General features: G+C 38.7%; 1 protein-coding gene across 2 annotated transcripts; it reads right to left on the reverse strand.

Moving 5' to 3' along the window:
- Positions 1 to 3,366: 3,366 nt before the first annotated feature.
- pfkfb2b (6-phosphofructo-2-kinase/fructose-2,6-biphosphatase 2b) lies at positions 3,367 to 14,060 on the reverse strand (the record flags this gene model as incomplete). 2 transcript variants are annotated; one of them, XM_080728687.1, is made up of 16 exons in its annotated part: positions 3,392 to 3,461; positions 4,241 to 4,263; positions 5,188 to 5,352; positions 6,442 to 6,506; positions 6,631 to 6,693; positions 6,914 to 7,043; positions 7,604 to 7,708; positions 7,856 to 8,002; positions 8,220 to 8,427; positions 8,685 to 8,809; positions 9,472 to 9,528; positions 10,922 to 10,996; positions 11,165 to 11,228; positions 12,165 to 12,261; positions 12,941 to 13,066; positions 13,979 to 14,060. In XM_080728687.1, the coding sequence occupies 16 exons, from the start codon at positions 14,058 to 14,060 to the stop codon at positions 3,392 to 3,394; spliced, it is 1,602 nt and encodes a 533-aa protein (XP_080584813.1). The 2 variants fall into 2 exon arrangements, with proteins under 2 accessions (XP_080584812.1, XP_080584813.1); XM_080728686.1 differs by lacking the exon at positions 4,241 to 4,263 and having other exon boundaries at positions 3,367 to 3,461.
- Between the last annotated feature and the right edge of the window lie 437 nt (positions 14,061 to 14,497).

The following is a 14,497-nucleotide window of genomic DNA, read 5'->3' on the forward strand; positions in this document are numbered from 1 at the left end:
CACAGCGTCACAAAGCGTAATGACGTCACTTACGTCGTGTGTGTGTCTCTCTCTACACACACACACACACACACACACACACACACACACACACACACACACACACACACACACACACACACACACACACACACACACACACACACACACACACACACACACACACACACACACACACACACACACACACACACACACACACACACACACACACACACACACACACACACACACACATACATGACAAGTATGTTTAGTTAACTGATAACAGAGTTGGATAACAGAGCTATCCTAGACAACATCAAATAAGGCCTATTCACATTAACAATGTGAATCAAATACTAATAGTATTTGATGTTTTCCTCAATGTGATATTGTGGAAAAGAAACTGATTGATCTTTGCTTTGTTTAATACTATATAAAAAAAAAAAAAAAAAAAAAAATATATATATATATATATATATATGTGTGTGTGTAACGGAGGTGATCCGAACCTCCCCACCCGGCTTCGTACCCAAGTCCAATATCTTAACCATCACTCCAAAGGGATATCCCTATGGAACGAGAGCAGATACTAGAGTTTTGAGGCTTCAGGCTGGGGCTGCGACTCTCTCCGCCACATATATATATATATATATATATATATATATATATATATATATATATATATATATATATATATATATATATAATGTCAGTGTCTACTATAAAGGTAAACTGCCTGAAGTAGAACAAACTTCAACAGCCTTTACATTTAGGCTACATTTAATGTATATCATTCATTCAAAACATGTTGTGCATTAGCGGCTTTACAATTGAATTGACTAAAACCTTTAAGGACAACTCCGCCCTAAATCACTTCTAGGCTCATTTTCCTACATATATTGATCCAAAAGTACTGTCCATGGGGTCTATTAGGCACAAATGCCCCTGTTGTCCAGTTTCCCCAGCAGAACCCAACAGCTCTCATGGCATAGTGTGGAGCCTATAAGCCTATCACTTTTACACTATTTGTTGTGGTCAAAAGTAATTTTATTTTTCATGAATGTGTTACTAGTTGTCATTACAAACACATCCATGCCATTGTTGTCCCAAAAAAGCCATCACACTCTGCTAAACAGATGATATGCTTTCATGTGTTTTACCAAGTCCCGGAAAAAATGCCCTGTGATTGGCCAGTGCAGTCACTTTGATTGTCAGTTGTGCCGAATGCTCACCCCAAAACATGATTTATGAGATTTTGGTGGCTTGTGTGGGACAACCAAGGCATGGATGTGTTTGTAATGACAAATAGTAACACATTCATGAAAAAAATGTATCACTTTTGACCGCAACAAATAGTGTAACAGTGATAGGCTTATAGGCTCCACTCTATGCTATGAGAGCTGTTGGGTTCTGCTGGGGAAACTGGACAACAGGGGCATTTGTGCCTAATAGACCCCATGGACAGTAATTTTGGATCAATGTAAGTAGGAAAATGAGCCTAGAAGTGATTTAGGGCGGAGTTGTCCTTTAAGCTGAAATAAATACATCTGTCAAAATGTGCATACGCCTACTGCATACCACCATTAATTTCATAGTGACTAGAAGACCCCATATTAAAATGTGTAGGTCATACAAAGATGATCACATTGTCAAAATAGCCTAATGCTTTAGTTAAATTTCTAACCCCAAAAGAGGAATTTGATTTCTCCCTGGGCCTGAAAATAGCCGATCTACAAGCTCACAACACTTATGCGAAATCTCTTTGAAAAGAAAAAAAGAATGAGAGTTTTTCCATTTCTGGAAAAACGAAATATGTTTTTTTTATATATCTTCTGCAATATAAATAATTAAAACCAAAATGTAGCAAACGACAAATATAGGCACATACTGTATACTTGTGACCCATAAAAATGGGCCGGTGACCCACAAATGGGTCCCGATCCAGTGTTTGTGTAACACTGCTACAGGCTAGATATTCAGTATCTCAGTTTATCTCACACAATGCATTGTGCTCTTGTGATAGAAGGGAAGATGAGTTTCTTTGCCAGATTTTAGTATACAATGTATAAGGGAGAATGAGGTAAGATGAGCCACTCTATACATTTTGCATGGTCACACCCGGATAAATACAATTTCCAATACAACAATGAAAGAATACATACTTCAGGTTCTTGTGCCCCCTAGAAACAAGCTTTTGCGTATAATGTAGTAGTTACTGATCACTGAAAAAAAGTGTTCATTACCCCCAATGTGGGGAAAGTTGATGCAAATTAGCTCAAGTTCCCATTTTCATTAAATAACACATAGACATAATTAACAAAAACACAACCTATTTCTATCTTCATATACTGTACTGTATATGTGGTGCCATGTGGTGTGCAATCATTTTTCATAAACACAATCTGAACAAATAAATGGTACACAGCAGGACAGACCAAATATCACATCTGAACACGGGATGGCTCATCTTACTCACTTGGCTCTACTTACGTACCCCCTTCTCCCGGACAGCACAACACAATCAGATCAGATGACGATAAATCTAAAATGCACACCTCCAAAGCAGTATTAACATTCTTAACCATTATGGTTGCATTATAAAAATATGCATTTTAAATACAGTATCTACACGGTTTCAGAAGTAGATCATATGCAGTATGATCGCATAATCATTATTGTATAATGAGCAATACTGATTTATTATAACATCAAAATCAAACATAATTGATAGCATTTCATTCAGTGGTTCACAAGTGTCCAATGGTAAACTGAAAAATCCTCAGTGTTAATTTATCCATATTTAGCTCGGTGTGTACAAACTACAAATGTAACCAAATGGACCTTTACGGTTCTATTTGGTTCTATTTGTACACTCTAAGAGATAAATGAACACTGTGGATTTTACAAAGTTGTAAAAGTACAAAAAAAACATCACAGTAAGGCAATGCAGCATTTACAATGCAATTTGCTTTAGTTACCAATCCGATCTGTGGATGTACATATGTTCCACTGGTTGATTTTGTTTTCTATTGGCAAACGTGCAAGTGAGACTAAAGCTTCTTCCATTCTGGTGCCTCAGCATGCACAGTCAGTTAGGAGGAATATAGAGATGACCCTGTACTCAAGCAGCCTCATTTATGAAAATGCATATAATGTTCTTCCATTTTACAATCATATTAAGGAATATGATTACAAATAATAATAATTATAAAGAGAAAGATGACATAATATAGAATCATAAAACTGGATAGTGGATACGTTGACACAAATAAATATTACCTTTTGAAATTGATGCAACATTTTGGGCATAAGAGAGATTTATATATGAATCCCGAAAGCATTCCCACATGCCACAAGAAGAGAAGAGAGAAGAGAGGAGAAAAAAGACACAGGCTTCTCTTCCAAGTCACTCAGAAACAGACACCGTCACTAGTTTCTTCAGGGCTGTCATAGTCGATTGCTTCACACAGGGGTTCCTTCAAAAGAAATAGACAAATAATGTGGTTTATGATGATGAACCGATCATATTCTAATACCAACTAGTACCTAGTTTTGCAGAAACTGATCTGCACTGCAATCAATTTCAATCAATCCAGACTACAGTTTGCTTTGTTCACTGACAAATGTCTAATTATTTCCTCAATTTTAACTGATTCATCAATAAAGTTCTCAGAAACCACCAAAGTATTGATAAATCTACAGTAATATCTATGTAATTGGTTCTCAAAGTGGTGTCCAGGGACCCCCAGGGTACTTGAGGGAGTTCCAGGGGGTCCCCTGCTAAATCTTTAAATACATTTTAAACCCTTTATCCATATTTTATACAAGCTCATACATAAGAACATTTTCGAAAAATCTTGAAAGAGTTTGAATATATATATATATATATATATATATATATATATATATATATATATATATATATATATATATATATATTACACAGATCTTCTCTTCTGGGGGTCCCTGGCACGAAAACATTTTCAGATGGGGGTCCGTGGCTAAATCTACATGAATTTGGGGGTCCTTTGCATGAAAATGTTTGAGAACCACTGATCTATGTTATATGAAGAAATGACTGCAGATAACTGTGATAAAACAAGGCAGACAATCGGTTTCACAATCAAATCCGTTTCTAAAACCTAAACGTGGTTCAATATGAACATAAAACCATTTTGGTTAAACATAGGGGTATAAAACATGGGAGAAAGAAGAAATGGATGGTTTGGGGCAGGAAAGTCTCCAAAATACTCACAGACAAATGCTTCCTATCCGAGGCTGAGAACACAGAGGGAAGGAGGGTGGGTAAAGATAGAAATAGATAGAAATGTGGAGAAGGACTGAAGCACGGTACTTACACAGCAAGGGTTGACAAATACACACAAACACACAACATTTACAAATTATGCATTTTCAAAACTTTAACACATCTGCCTGAGCTGACCCTACATACTGTATGTTAAAACAACGAGTGATGTGCCATATGGTCTGCTAGAAGGTTTCAATAACATTACATTTTATTAGTTAATAAAAGTAATTATATTGGTGAAACATATTCTGGCTTGGATTCTCTAACAAAACGTCACTGAGGTCTGAGTGTGTCGTCCATATGCTACGTAGGCTGACATGCTGACTCATACAGGAGCGTTTCTTTATGCTTGATTTATACTTAAAATGTGAGATCTACCAGCTTACAATACGTTGCAGGGTAATGCATTTGTGGGCTTGTAGATTGCCTATTTTTGGCGTGCAACAAAGTTTATATCAGGCTTTATATTACTATTATGCTTTTCAGAGCATGCTAGCACAGGACCAAAGCATTAACTCAATGGATCAGAAATAAGAGTACTGTATGCATGCTGCTGTGCATATTGAAGCTGAACCAACTGTGAAGCCGAGTTCATGCCATGAAACAAACAGCTAGCTGAGGTGGAGGATAGAGCCACAACATTTAGCAGGGGGTTGCTGCATTCAACAAGAACCATTACTTTTCCGGGGGAAAGGGATGAGAAACAGAGAGACAGATAGAGAAGTAGACCCCCTACATTGCAACACATATACTGAACCATCCAAGAGTGGGCAATGCTATCGATTAGGTGAGGGTTGGTGGGGTGGGTGGGGAGTGAGTGAGTGAGGGGAAGAGGCTGGTGGTCTGATTAGAGTTATTGACTTTGATTTAAAGTGGGTGATTCTGACACTAACTTCACTTTGCTGTCCCTCTGGCATCAGAGCCGCAGGGGTGAGGGCGAGGGGCAGCCAGGGGCGGTTCCCGGCACTGTAGAGTCTGGGTCGCTTGAACTCGTTACTGGACAAGGGGGTGTAACTATTCCGTCGCAGGAGGGGAGTGGCCTCCCTCGTGACTCTACCCTGGTAGGAGATGAAGGGGAAACACCGCAAAAACGTTAAAGGAAAAATATAGATATACTGTAGCTGGGAGCACACAACACCAGAAGCTCCCTGGGGCTTCACCTCGGCCTCCACCAGACACAGACACAGACAAACACAAAGAAAGACTACAGGGAACATAACAACATTATTGTTAAGAAACATAAATGAAATTACACTACAGGACAAATAGTAGTAGTTTATATCATTATAAACCCGACTACACAAGAAGACACAGCATTTGATCCGATCAAGTCAACAAGCCTATTCCACAGAATGGGAGGTAACAATTAGACTAGGTTTGCACTAGATTTCAAGAGCAAAGCAGCGGATCAAACTGAATTGTCTTTCCTTAACCATTTAAACCATATATGTATACTTTGTTGACCGGGGTCCCCAGGTACCTTTCCTAGACCAAATATCTTCGCTAAAAATACCCCTTCTACAAGCTTACAATATGAGCTAAGAGTTGGTATCTTCACAGAAAATGAGCCTATTGCCTACTATGACAAGGCCAGAAAAATGACAAGGCTTTTTCCCCAATTTATCCATACAGTATAATGTAAGTATACAAATAACCTATGACCACTAAACCAGTGACGGAAGGAGACCGGAGCAGAGGGATGGTAATGATTTCAGTTCAAGCAAGCAGAGATGTATATTCAGCCACAGCCTAATAAGGACTATCAAGTTAGCTACTCACTCAGGCATAGCTCGAGCCACTTTGATTAATTAGGGAGCTCAAAGAACACAGGAACACACTCAGGTTATTCCTTAGTGTGAGCAGAACAGAGCAGGGACGTTTAGGGAATGAGTCAAAGAAGCAAAGCAATTATCATGTTTGGGCTGTAAACTGTGAATGCATTGCACCTACAATGGGATTGCATTGCACCTACATTGGAATTAGCAGACATAACAAGGCAGAACATGTCAATGTTTGAATGAGTTTTACATTGGATATGTTATCAATAGTAGATAAACACAATTGACTTAATATGTTTTAGGCTGCAATTCAGATGTGGCAAATGCACATTGATACAGCATTCATTTCTTAGCCTGGTCCAGACTTACAAGAGGCCTGTCTCGATGAGTATTCACTGCTTCCACGTCAAGATAAAACATGTCCACTTTACAACCTGGAGAAGAAGAAGAAGAAAGAATACATCCAGGTGAAGCATGCTCAAGACATAAAATATGTATGAACTGAACTGTACTTCTTCAAATTAAAATTTGTTCTAAAAAAGGAAAGACCTACAGTACCATAGGCAACAGGTGTGAGCTTGAGCACTGTATGAAGTGGACATTTCATGTATGGTAGATCATCTGTGGGAATTAAGAAAGAATTACAATATTTTTCACATTATGTTTAAATTGTATACTTGAAGTCAATGGAAAGTCAATCTGACGTCAGTGTCAACATGACGTCCAGGTTCCACATGGTATCCACACCACCATTAAAACCTGTCTTGTTCGTTTGAAGATCAGTTATTTTTGCAGTGACACAATCGCAAGTATAAATGATCTATGATGTTTTTCCCCTGACCTGCACCCTTGTCTAGGAAGTAAGCCAGCAGACAGCGCATCACAGCCTGGTGACAGATGACCAGCACGTTTCCCTGGCGCTCCAGCTCCATGATAACTGGCTCCAGCCTCTGAACAAGATCCTGATAGGACTACAGAGAGAGCCAGAGGAGACACATTTATCTTTCCACCCAATTTATTTAAATAGGCTTATCGACATCATGTGTACTATTTTCTTTTAAAATGTTTAATCTTGGCTGGTACCCCAGCAAGCATGGTCAGGACCTGGACCAGTCAGTGACGTCTCGATTGGGGCCAGATCACAGCCCATATGGGGATGATCTTGACGTCATTACCAGGACGTCATATGGACTTTTTTGTTTGACAGGATTTATGTTGGTTGAAATCAGGTGATATTCTAGGCTAGATAAATATCATAACTAGTTAGATATGTCCCAGAATATAACCTTATATGCTCATATTTAAACGAACATTACAAAGAATAACAATAATCCTGTCAAACAAAAAAGTCCATATGACATCCTGGTAATGACGTCAAGATCATCCCCATATGGGCTGTGATCTGGCCCCAATCGAGACATCACTGATTGGTCCAGGTCCTGACCGTGCTTGGTGTGGTATCTTACACAAGTGGAATGAAATAAAGGTATTTTGGCCTGAACAGGTGCAAGTACAGTGACATCCAGGTTACCTCTCCTCCTGGATAGCGATAGTGGTATTTGTCCTGGTCCCTCAAAGCAAACTCTTCTGGGAATGAGCTTTCAATCATCTCATAGCTCATCTCCTCGCACACGCCCTGGAGCATGACAAGAGAGTGAGATCATGTCTACAGATAATGCTAAAAGGTGTCTGATGTCACAAGCAAACAATAAAAGGAAACTACATCAATGCAGAGAGTAGAAGGAATAAATTGTTAGCAGTGAACAGAAATCAGGTTACTGACAGCATCAATTTCGTTGAGTATCTTCCATTGTTCGTAGGGAACACCCAGCTCCTCAGCTGTCTGGATGGTTCTCCTTAGTTGGCTGGTCCACACCTTCAAGTCTGACAGCTGGTGTTCCTCGGTGAACTGACGCAGTGCCTGGGCAAACTGGGGATGAAAAAGAAAGAGAGAAAACATGGCATTTGTTATGATTAGAAATCGTAAGGTAGCCCTACTAGCCTACACAGTAAAATCCAGAGTGAAGACTCTTAAGTTAAATGAACATGCAAATTCATTGTCAAAAGAGATTCCAGGCTTGAGTATAGGGGTGCAAAGGTTATTCGAACTAATTGATTTAATCGACTATTTAAAAAACGGAGTGCACCTGCTTCCCACGAGGTGAAAGTTCAGGGTCTCCTCCGATGCGACCCTCAAGGTTGTGGGTGCTCTCCCCATGCCGACACAGGTAGATGGAGTGAGAGTGCACGTGGAATTTCATGAGGTAGTAGACTATCTTACTCTGTATGTAGTCCTGCACCCGGTTGACCAGAAAACGCCTGCCCACATTTATCACCTTGATGAAAGACAGTTCCCTGTGGAAGGATGGAACAAGAACAGAATGGTTGTTTTCTACCTCCACCTACTGGCTATTGTCAGAGCTGCAGGGAGCATCTTTTTTGTCCATAGTTGCTGGTAAAGGCCAAATGATGGTCCATCAACTGTCCAATTTCTAAGACAGTAAATACAATTGCAGCATCAGCTACAGTCACAATTTACACTTTTAATGGGAACTCTTTAAAATAGTGAGAAAATATCACCACAACGCCCATGAAGATCCATACATCCTTACTTGTCATAATCATCAGGGTCTAATGGTTGGTAAGTAACCTTGTAGCACTCTATTCGTTTGAGAAAGTCCTCCATCACTCTCTCTCTGTGTCTTTCTGGGTAGTCTGGACTTGATACTTTTACTTCCTGCAAAATAAGGTAAGGTATTCAACACATTCCAACAATCAGAGGTGGAAAAAGTATTCACATTTTGTACTTAAGTAAAAGTATCAATACTGCACTGTAGCTGTACTCCGTTACAAGTAAATGTCCAGAATTAAAAATGTACTTGAGTAAAAGTATGAAAGTATTGGCATCAAAATGTACTTAAAGTACCAAAAGTAAAAGTTGGCTAAAAAGTTGGCTACAAGCTCACAACGTGTTGCGATGCGACGCGTTGTGAGCTTGTAGATCAGCTATTTTCAAATGGCCACGGTATAAAATAGGGCTAAAGAGGTTTATGTATGTTTTATAATATTATAATTTATATCTGAAAAGTAACTAGTAACTAAAGTTTTCAAATAAATGTAGTGGAGTAGAAGACACAATATTTGGATCCGAGATGGAGTGGAGTAGAAGTAAAAGTACTGGAAATTGGAAATACTCAAGTAAAGTACAAATAACTCAAAATTGTACTTAAGTACATTACTTAAGTAAATGTACTTAATTACATTACACCACTGCCAACAATGTGCAGCAGTAAACATTTCTGACAAAACAAGGACACAGCATGAGTATTAATAGATTATGGGCTAGACTCAGTCTACGTTTTAGACAAGCACTGAATTACAGAAATTGACAGAACATACCATGATATTAGCAGCAATGACCTCTGGGTCGTCACACACAGATTCCACAAAGAACACCTGTTGGAAAGAGGGGATGTCACATGTCACATTTATGACTCAACTGCCTGTGAAAGTCAGATAAATGAATGGGTTGATGATGTTAAAAGAAACCTGAAGAACGTGTTTAAACGTAAAAGTCTATGTGTATTCAAGGAAGTTAGGATGTTAGTTCTGTCTCCCCATACGCTATTCTCGGCCCCCAACTACTGTGGAGAATTTGACAATGTCGGTGCCGAGTGTGGATGAGACACTCCTTCCAGATTCTTGTTTGAATTGATTGATTGATGTTTGAATGAATGGACCATTGTAAGTTCTTTGAGTTTGCAATATGCTTAGAAAAGTCCCTTAAAATTGCAATCCATTATAGAAACGTTAAGTACTACTATTTTATTTTTGTGTTCTCAACACTTTATATGTATATATTTTTTAACTTAATTGCTCTGTATGGTTGATTCTCCTGTATTGTTTATTCTTCTTTCTTGTTTGTTTTTTGTCGGCTGTACACAACAGTCGTTTTTCCTTTTCTTACTGTCCTGTATCCTTAACTGCTGTGCCGCCTCTGGGTGACTTAATTTCCCCCTTGGGATAATAAAGGTATCTATCTATCTATCTATCTATTCTCAAGCCCGCAGATAATAAGTTGTATTCTTATGGTGGCGCAGGTGGAATGGTATACGGTCACCCCACCTCTAGCCTCGGGATCCAGACTTTTCAAGAAAGAAAAGCCTGGGATAGCTCCCCTGTAACCCTGTGACATTTTAATTGTACATCAAATATATGTAGCTGTTCAGATATCTTATTTTACATCAGTATTGTTCATGTGAACTGGTTTGTTTAGGTTTATCCATTATCATTATAAAATTGCTATGATTTATCACTCGTTTTCCACCGCGGATCACTTTCTAAATTTACTCAAAGCGGACAGCAGCAGGAGTCATGTCCCCCGCCGCGTCCCTGCCGAGACGCTGGAGGAGCCGATGAGATCTGTCGGGGCCATAGAATGTCCGCGTTAGGTTGGACTACCCCACCTCAACATTCAGCTGCTGGAACCTATTCCCAGAACCAGCCAGCCCTGTCACTTCAGCAACAAACTACCTTCCTATTTGTTTCTTTTATTTTGTTATCCTCTGAGTAAGGAGTTAGGAGTACTATGGCCTAGGTGAAAACGATTTAGTCTGCCTTGAGTTTTGTTTACTTATTAGTCTTTTATTTGGTTTCTCCAGACCCATCAAGGGGACATAAGAGAGGGTTCCAATACAAATGGTGTATGTGGCCAAGACATTTGAGATAAGACCCGGGCTCACAGACTTGCAAAAGACAGACCCATTTCTAGACTGCTCGCCTCCTACAGTGTAAAAAAGGATAAGCAGTAATAGATGCATGGAAAATAAATCAGTTTGGTTGGTTTTACCTTGAATTCATTCTCTTTAACAAAATCCAAAATGAGGTCTCGTCTCTCTCTTGTTGTGTTAGTTGCATCAAACACCTGGTGAAAGGAATCAAAAGGTTAAGACAAGGTTGAGACAAAAACTATTTTAGGAGAGCTGAGGATTAAGAACATCTTAGCACCGTCCTGAAGTATGCCAGCATCAAAGATGAGATAAAATGTACCTATTCAAATTAATACAGAGAAAAGCAGACAAACGGGACTCACAGCAATTTGTCCTTCTACTTTCAGATACGCCTTGACATCTTGAAGAGCAATCAGAGCACATTGTCTATGGCAAAAAGAGAGAAATAATGTAATGATCTATTGTAATGATTAATTTGCTGTCTCTATACAAATAAATGTTTAGCTCTTGCATGTTATGTGGAAATGATGTTGAACAGAATTGTATGAGACCAATTGGTGAGAAATTAGACAAAGTTTTGTTATTTTATGGAACTTGAACTGAAGTTACATATTTTATTGCTGCATGCCTACTTGGACATATTAAGACATCAGGGTCTAGAATCCATTCAACATTCTACAAAGCTTGTAGGTGTTTCAGATTGACAGCAGCAGCATGTGTAATATGTAGGTCAGTGCTTAGCATTGGTTGTACTGTAGCACCTCATGTGAGTGGTGAGTGTGTCCAAGTAAAAACATTTATTAGCACTTATATAGCTTTTTCCAAACACAAGTTACACAGTGCTTTATAATAAGTAAATATGCATACTACTGTACAAACATAGACTAAAAGAGTATGTGTGCATTACTTCAAGTTTTACACAGACAATGGCTGTTGGAGATAACGCTTGTGTGAACCTGGCCCTGAATATTGATTGCTGACCCAAAAATAGCTTAGTCACTAAAGCAGCAGTGGAGACTGCAGAATGAAACAACTGACTCATGGAGCTCAGGAAATATGATACTCCCTCACACAATGCAGTTTATTACACTGCCGATTCTAATAATGCCCATAATGGTGAACATAAATGATCGAGAATGAATGTGTAAAAACAATCTGTTTACTCATTGATTGATTGATTGATTGATTGAAAACGTATTAGAAGTTTGCATAGGAAAAGGTACAGGATAGTACGGTTCACTGATACAAGGTTAACTAAAAGGATAAAGACCACAAGAAAGCTTTTGGGGCTTGTTTAAATTGGGGTCCCTTTTTCTCAATTCATACTTACCACATTCGCTCTTCAAAACGTGGGGAACTTACTTCCTTATTTTCATGGCCTCCTCATTGTCGTGGCGGAAGAAATCATAGGACTTGTATGACCTCACAGCCTCTCTCCGGTACACACCCAAGTTAAACACTGCAAAGGGCACACATATTTGTGGCACACAAATGGCGTTAACAGTTTGCCCTTGAAGTGTTTTGACGTCCAATGTTATTACTGTCAATAATACAGCATAAACCAAGATCTGACTGATCTGACTGATAATGTTCTATCTCCGAGGAGTTACATTTTACTACTCAAGATTCAAATCATCATAAATTTGGAGACAATTTTGTGATAACTATGATAGACTTGCTATACAAACAGTACATATAACCCAGTCCTATGCCAAAGTACTATATTCAGAGAATTAAGGGCTGTCCACACCAAAGCATTATAACTACAACTATATCTATATAGTTTACCAATGGCATCCACTTGAGTTAGAACAATTTTTAAAAATATATCTTTATTATAGTTATAGTTGTAGTGCTTGATGTGATCTGTTTGCATTGACTGATGGGTGGCAAGTGGCACGAATGTTGGAAATTTAGACTGCCATAGGAAGGTATTTGAAAGTCATAAAATACCCTTTCTAATTTTGAAAACTAACACACCTATATTGAAACCAGGTTGGACCAACACACTTGTGGTTTTAAAACAAAGGTTGAATAATTATGGTCCTCATTTAAAAAACAACAACATGGATACGTTTAAGAATAATGTCTATTATTTCAGTTTATATAGAAGGAGGCTTCCAGCACTACCTCATTACCTTTGGTAGGGACTCCTATCCAGTTGAGGTATCGTGTCAATTTTTTGGCCATGTACGTTTTTCCCCTTGCAGGCAGACCGATCATTACAATCACCGTTGGACAGTTGGTCATATAGGAGGCCCAGGCTAAACAGAAGAAACATCAGTCATACATGAATAAATAGTTTTACCATATGTGCAATAATTGTGTTAATTCTCTCTTGTTAATCATCTGCATTGTGAAATATATGACAGGCCACATTTCATAACAGACAGGAAATTAAACATGGAATGGTGCAAAGATAAGTAAAATGAGAGAGATTAGTTTCCATTGTGTCCTTCAGAAAGTCAGTAGAGACTGAAACCTGTACTGTATATCCACTAGAAAGAATAGCCCTTCAGGCGTTTGGTACCTTCCTACTGTACCTTAAAGACGGGGTGCCGTGAACCCCGACACTTGTGGGGCAAATATTATACTGTTCAATGTCCCAACCTAGGACTTATATTTGTGGCAAGTTTGGAGGCATTTGTAGGCCTACTACTAACTGGTGTGCTGTGAGAAGATTCATGTGTGCATATTTTTGCTTCCATTTTGAATGACTGAGACCACATTACAACTAGGCCAGCCAGCCACAATTATAATTGTCTCTCCAGATGTAATTATAACATGGGGTAGAAAAAAATAGCAACTCTCCCAAAAAGATCTCGTCATAATTGCCACACACAAAAAAAGTGCAGTATCAGTCTATCGGATCGGTTGTTTTCACTGGCGGATCACAGACAAAATGTCACATATCCATTCTGTCATCCATTGTGCATCTGAGGTTAGCCAACAAACCATGGACTTAATTGACTTCTACCATTACCTGTTTTGTGTTACTGTACAAATACTGAGCAATAACTTCTGTGAATTTTACACATTTCATGACAACATAGATCTGTGCTTTTTCAAAAATCATTTTAAGAAAATCAACATCAATATGTTCAATATGTGTGAACTACTGCTCTGAACAACTCATTTGGGTTGACTAGCATGCAGGTTCAGGTTAGGCTACTTACAGCATTTCTTCTCATTCATTCTAGGCTCTGTTTTCTTGGCTTCGGCCAAGTTGGCAGATCCCATGTCTTGGATGCTTGACATGGTGATGGAGATTATAGGCTTACAGTAACATCAATCAAAATATCCTTCTCAGCAGCCCATTGCCCATTCTGAAACAAAGACACTTTATTGTTTACAACAACAACATAATAATAAAGATGATGATGATGATGATGATGATGTATTTTATTTGTATAGCACATTTCATTCAGATGGAATCCATTTGTTTTGCACAAAAAACATTCATTGGCCCCAGAAAACGCCCACAAAACTGATGAAAAGTGATGACTCATCACTTTTCATCACTAAACCATCATTTTCTGGGGCCATTTTTAGCCCAAGGAATGTTTTTTGTGCAAAACAAATGCTTGCAATGGATTCAGCATCATGACAAACCCCTAGTTAGACCCCTCACATCCTACTTAAAGCAGATTTTTTTCTGGGTATTTTCCTCCTGTATAGAAAGTCGATGGGAGCCC

This window comes from Nannobrachium achirus, assembly GCF_963921795.1.
Source record: "Nannobrachium achirus genome assembly, chromosome: 6".
Taxonomy (NCBI): Eukaryota; Metazoa; Chordata; class Actinopteri; order Myctophiformes; family Myctophidae; genus Nannobrachium; species Nannobrachium achirus.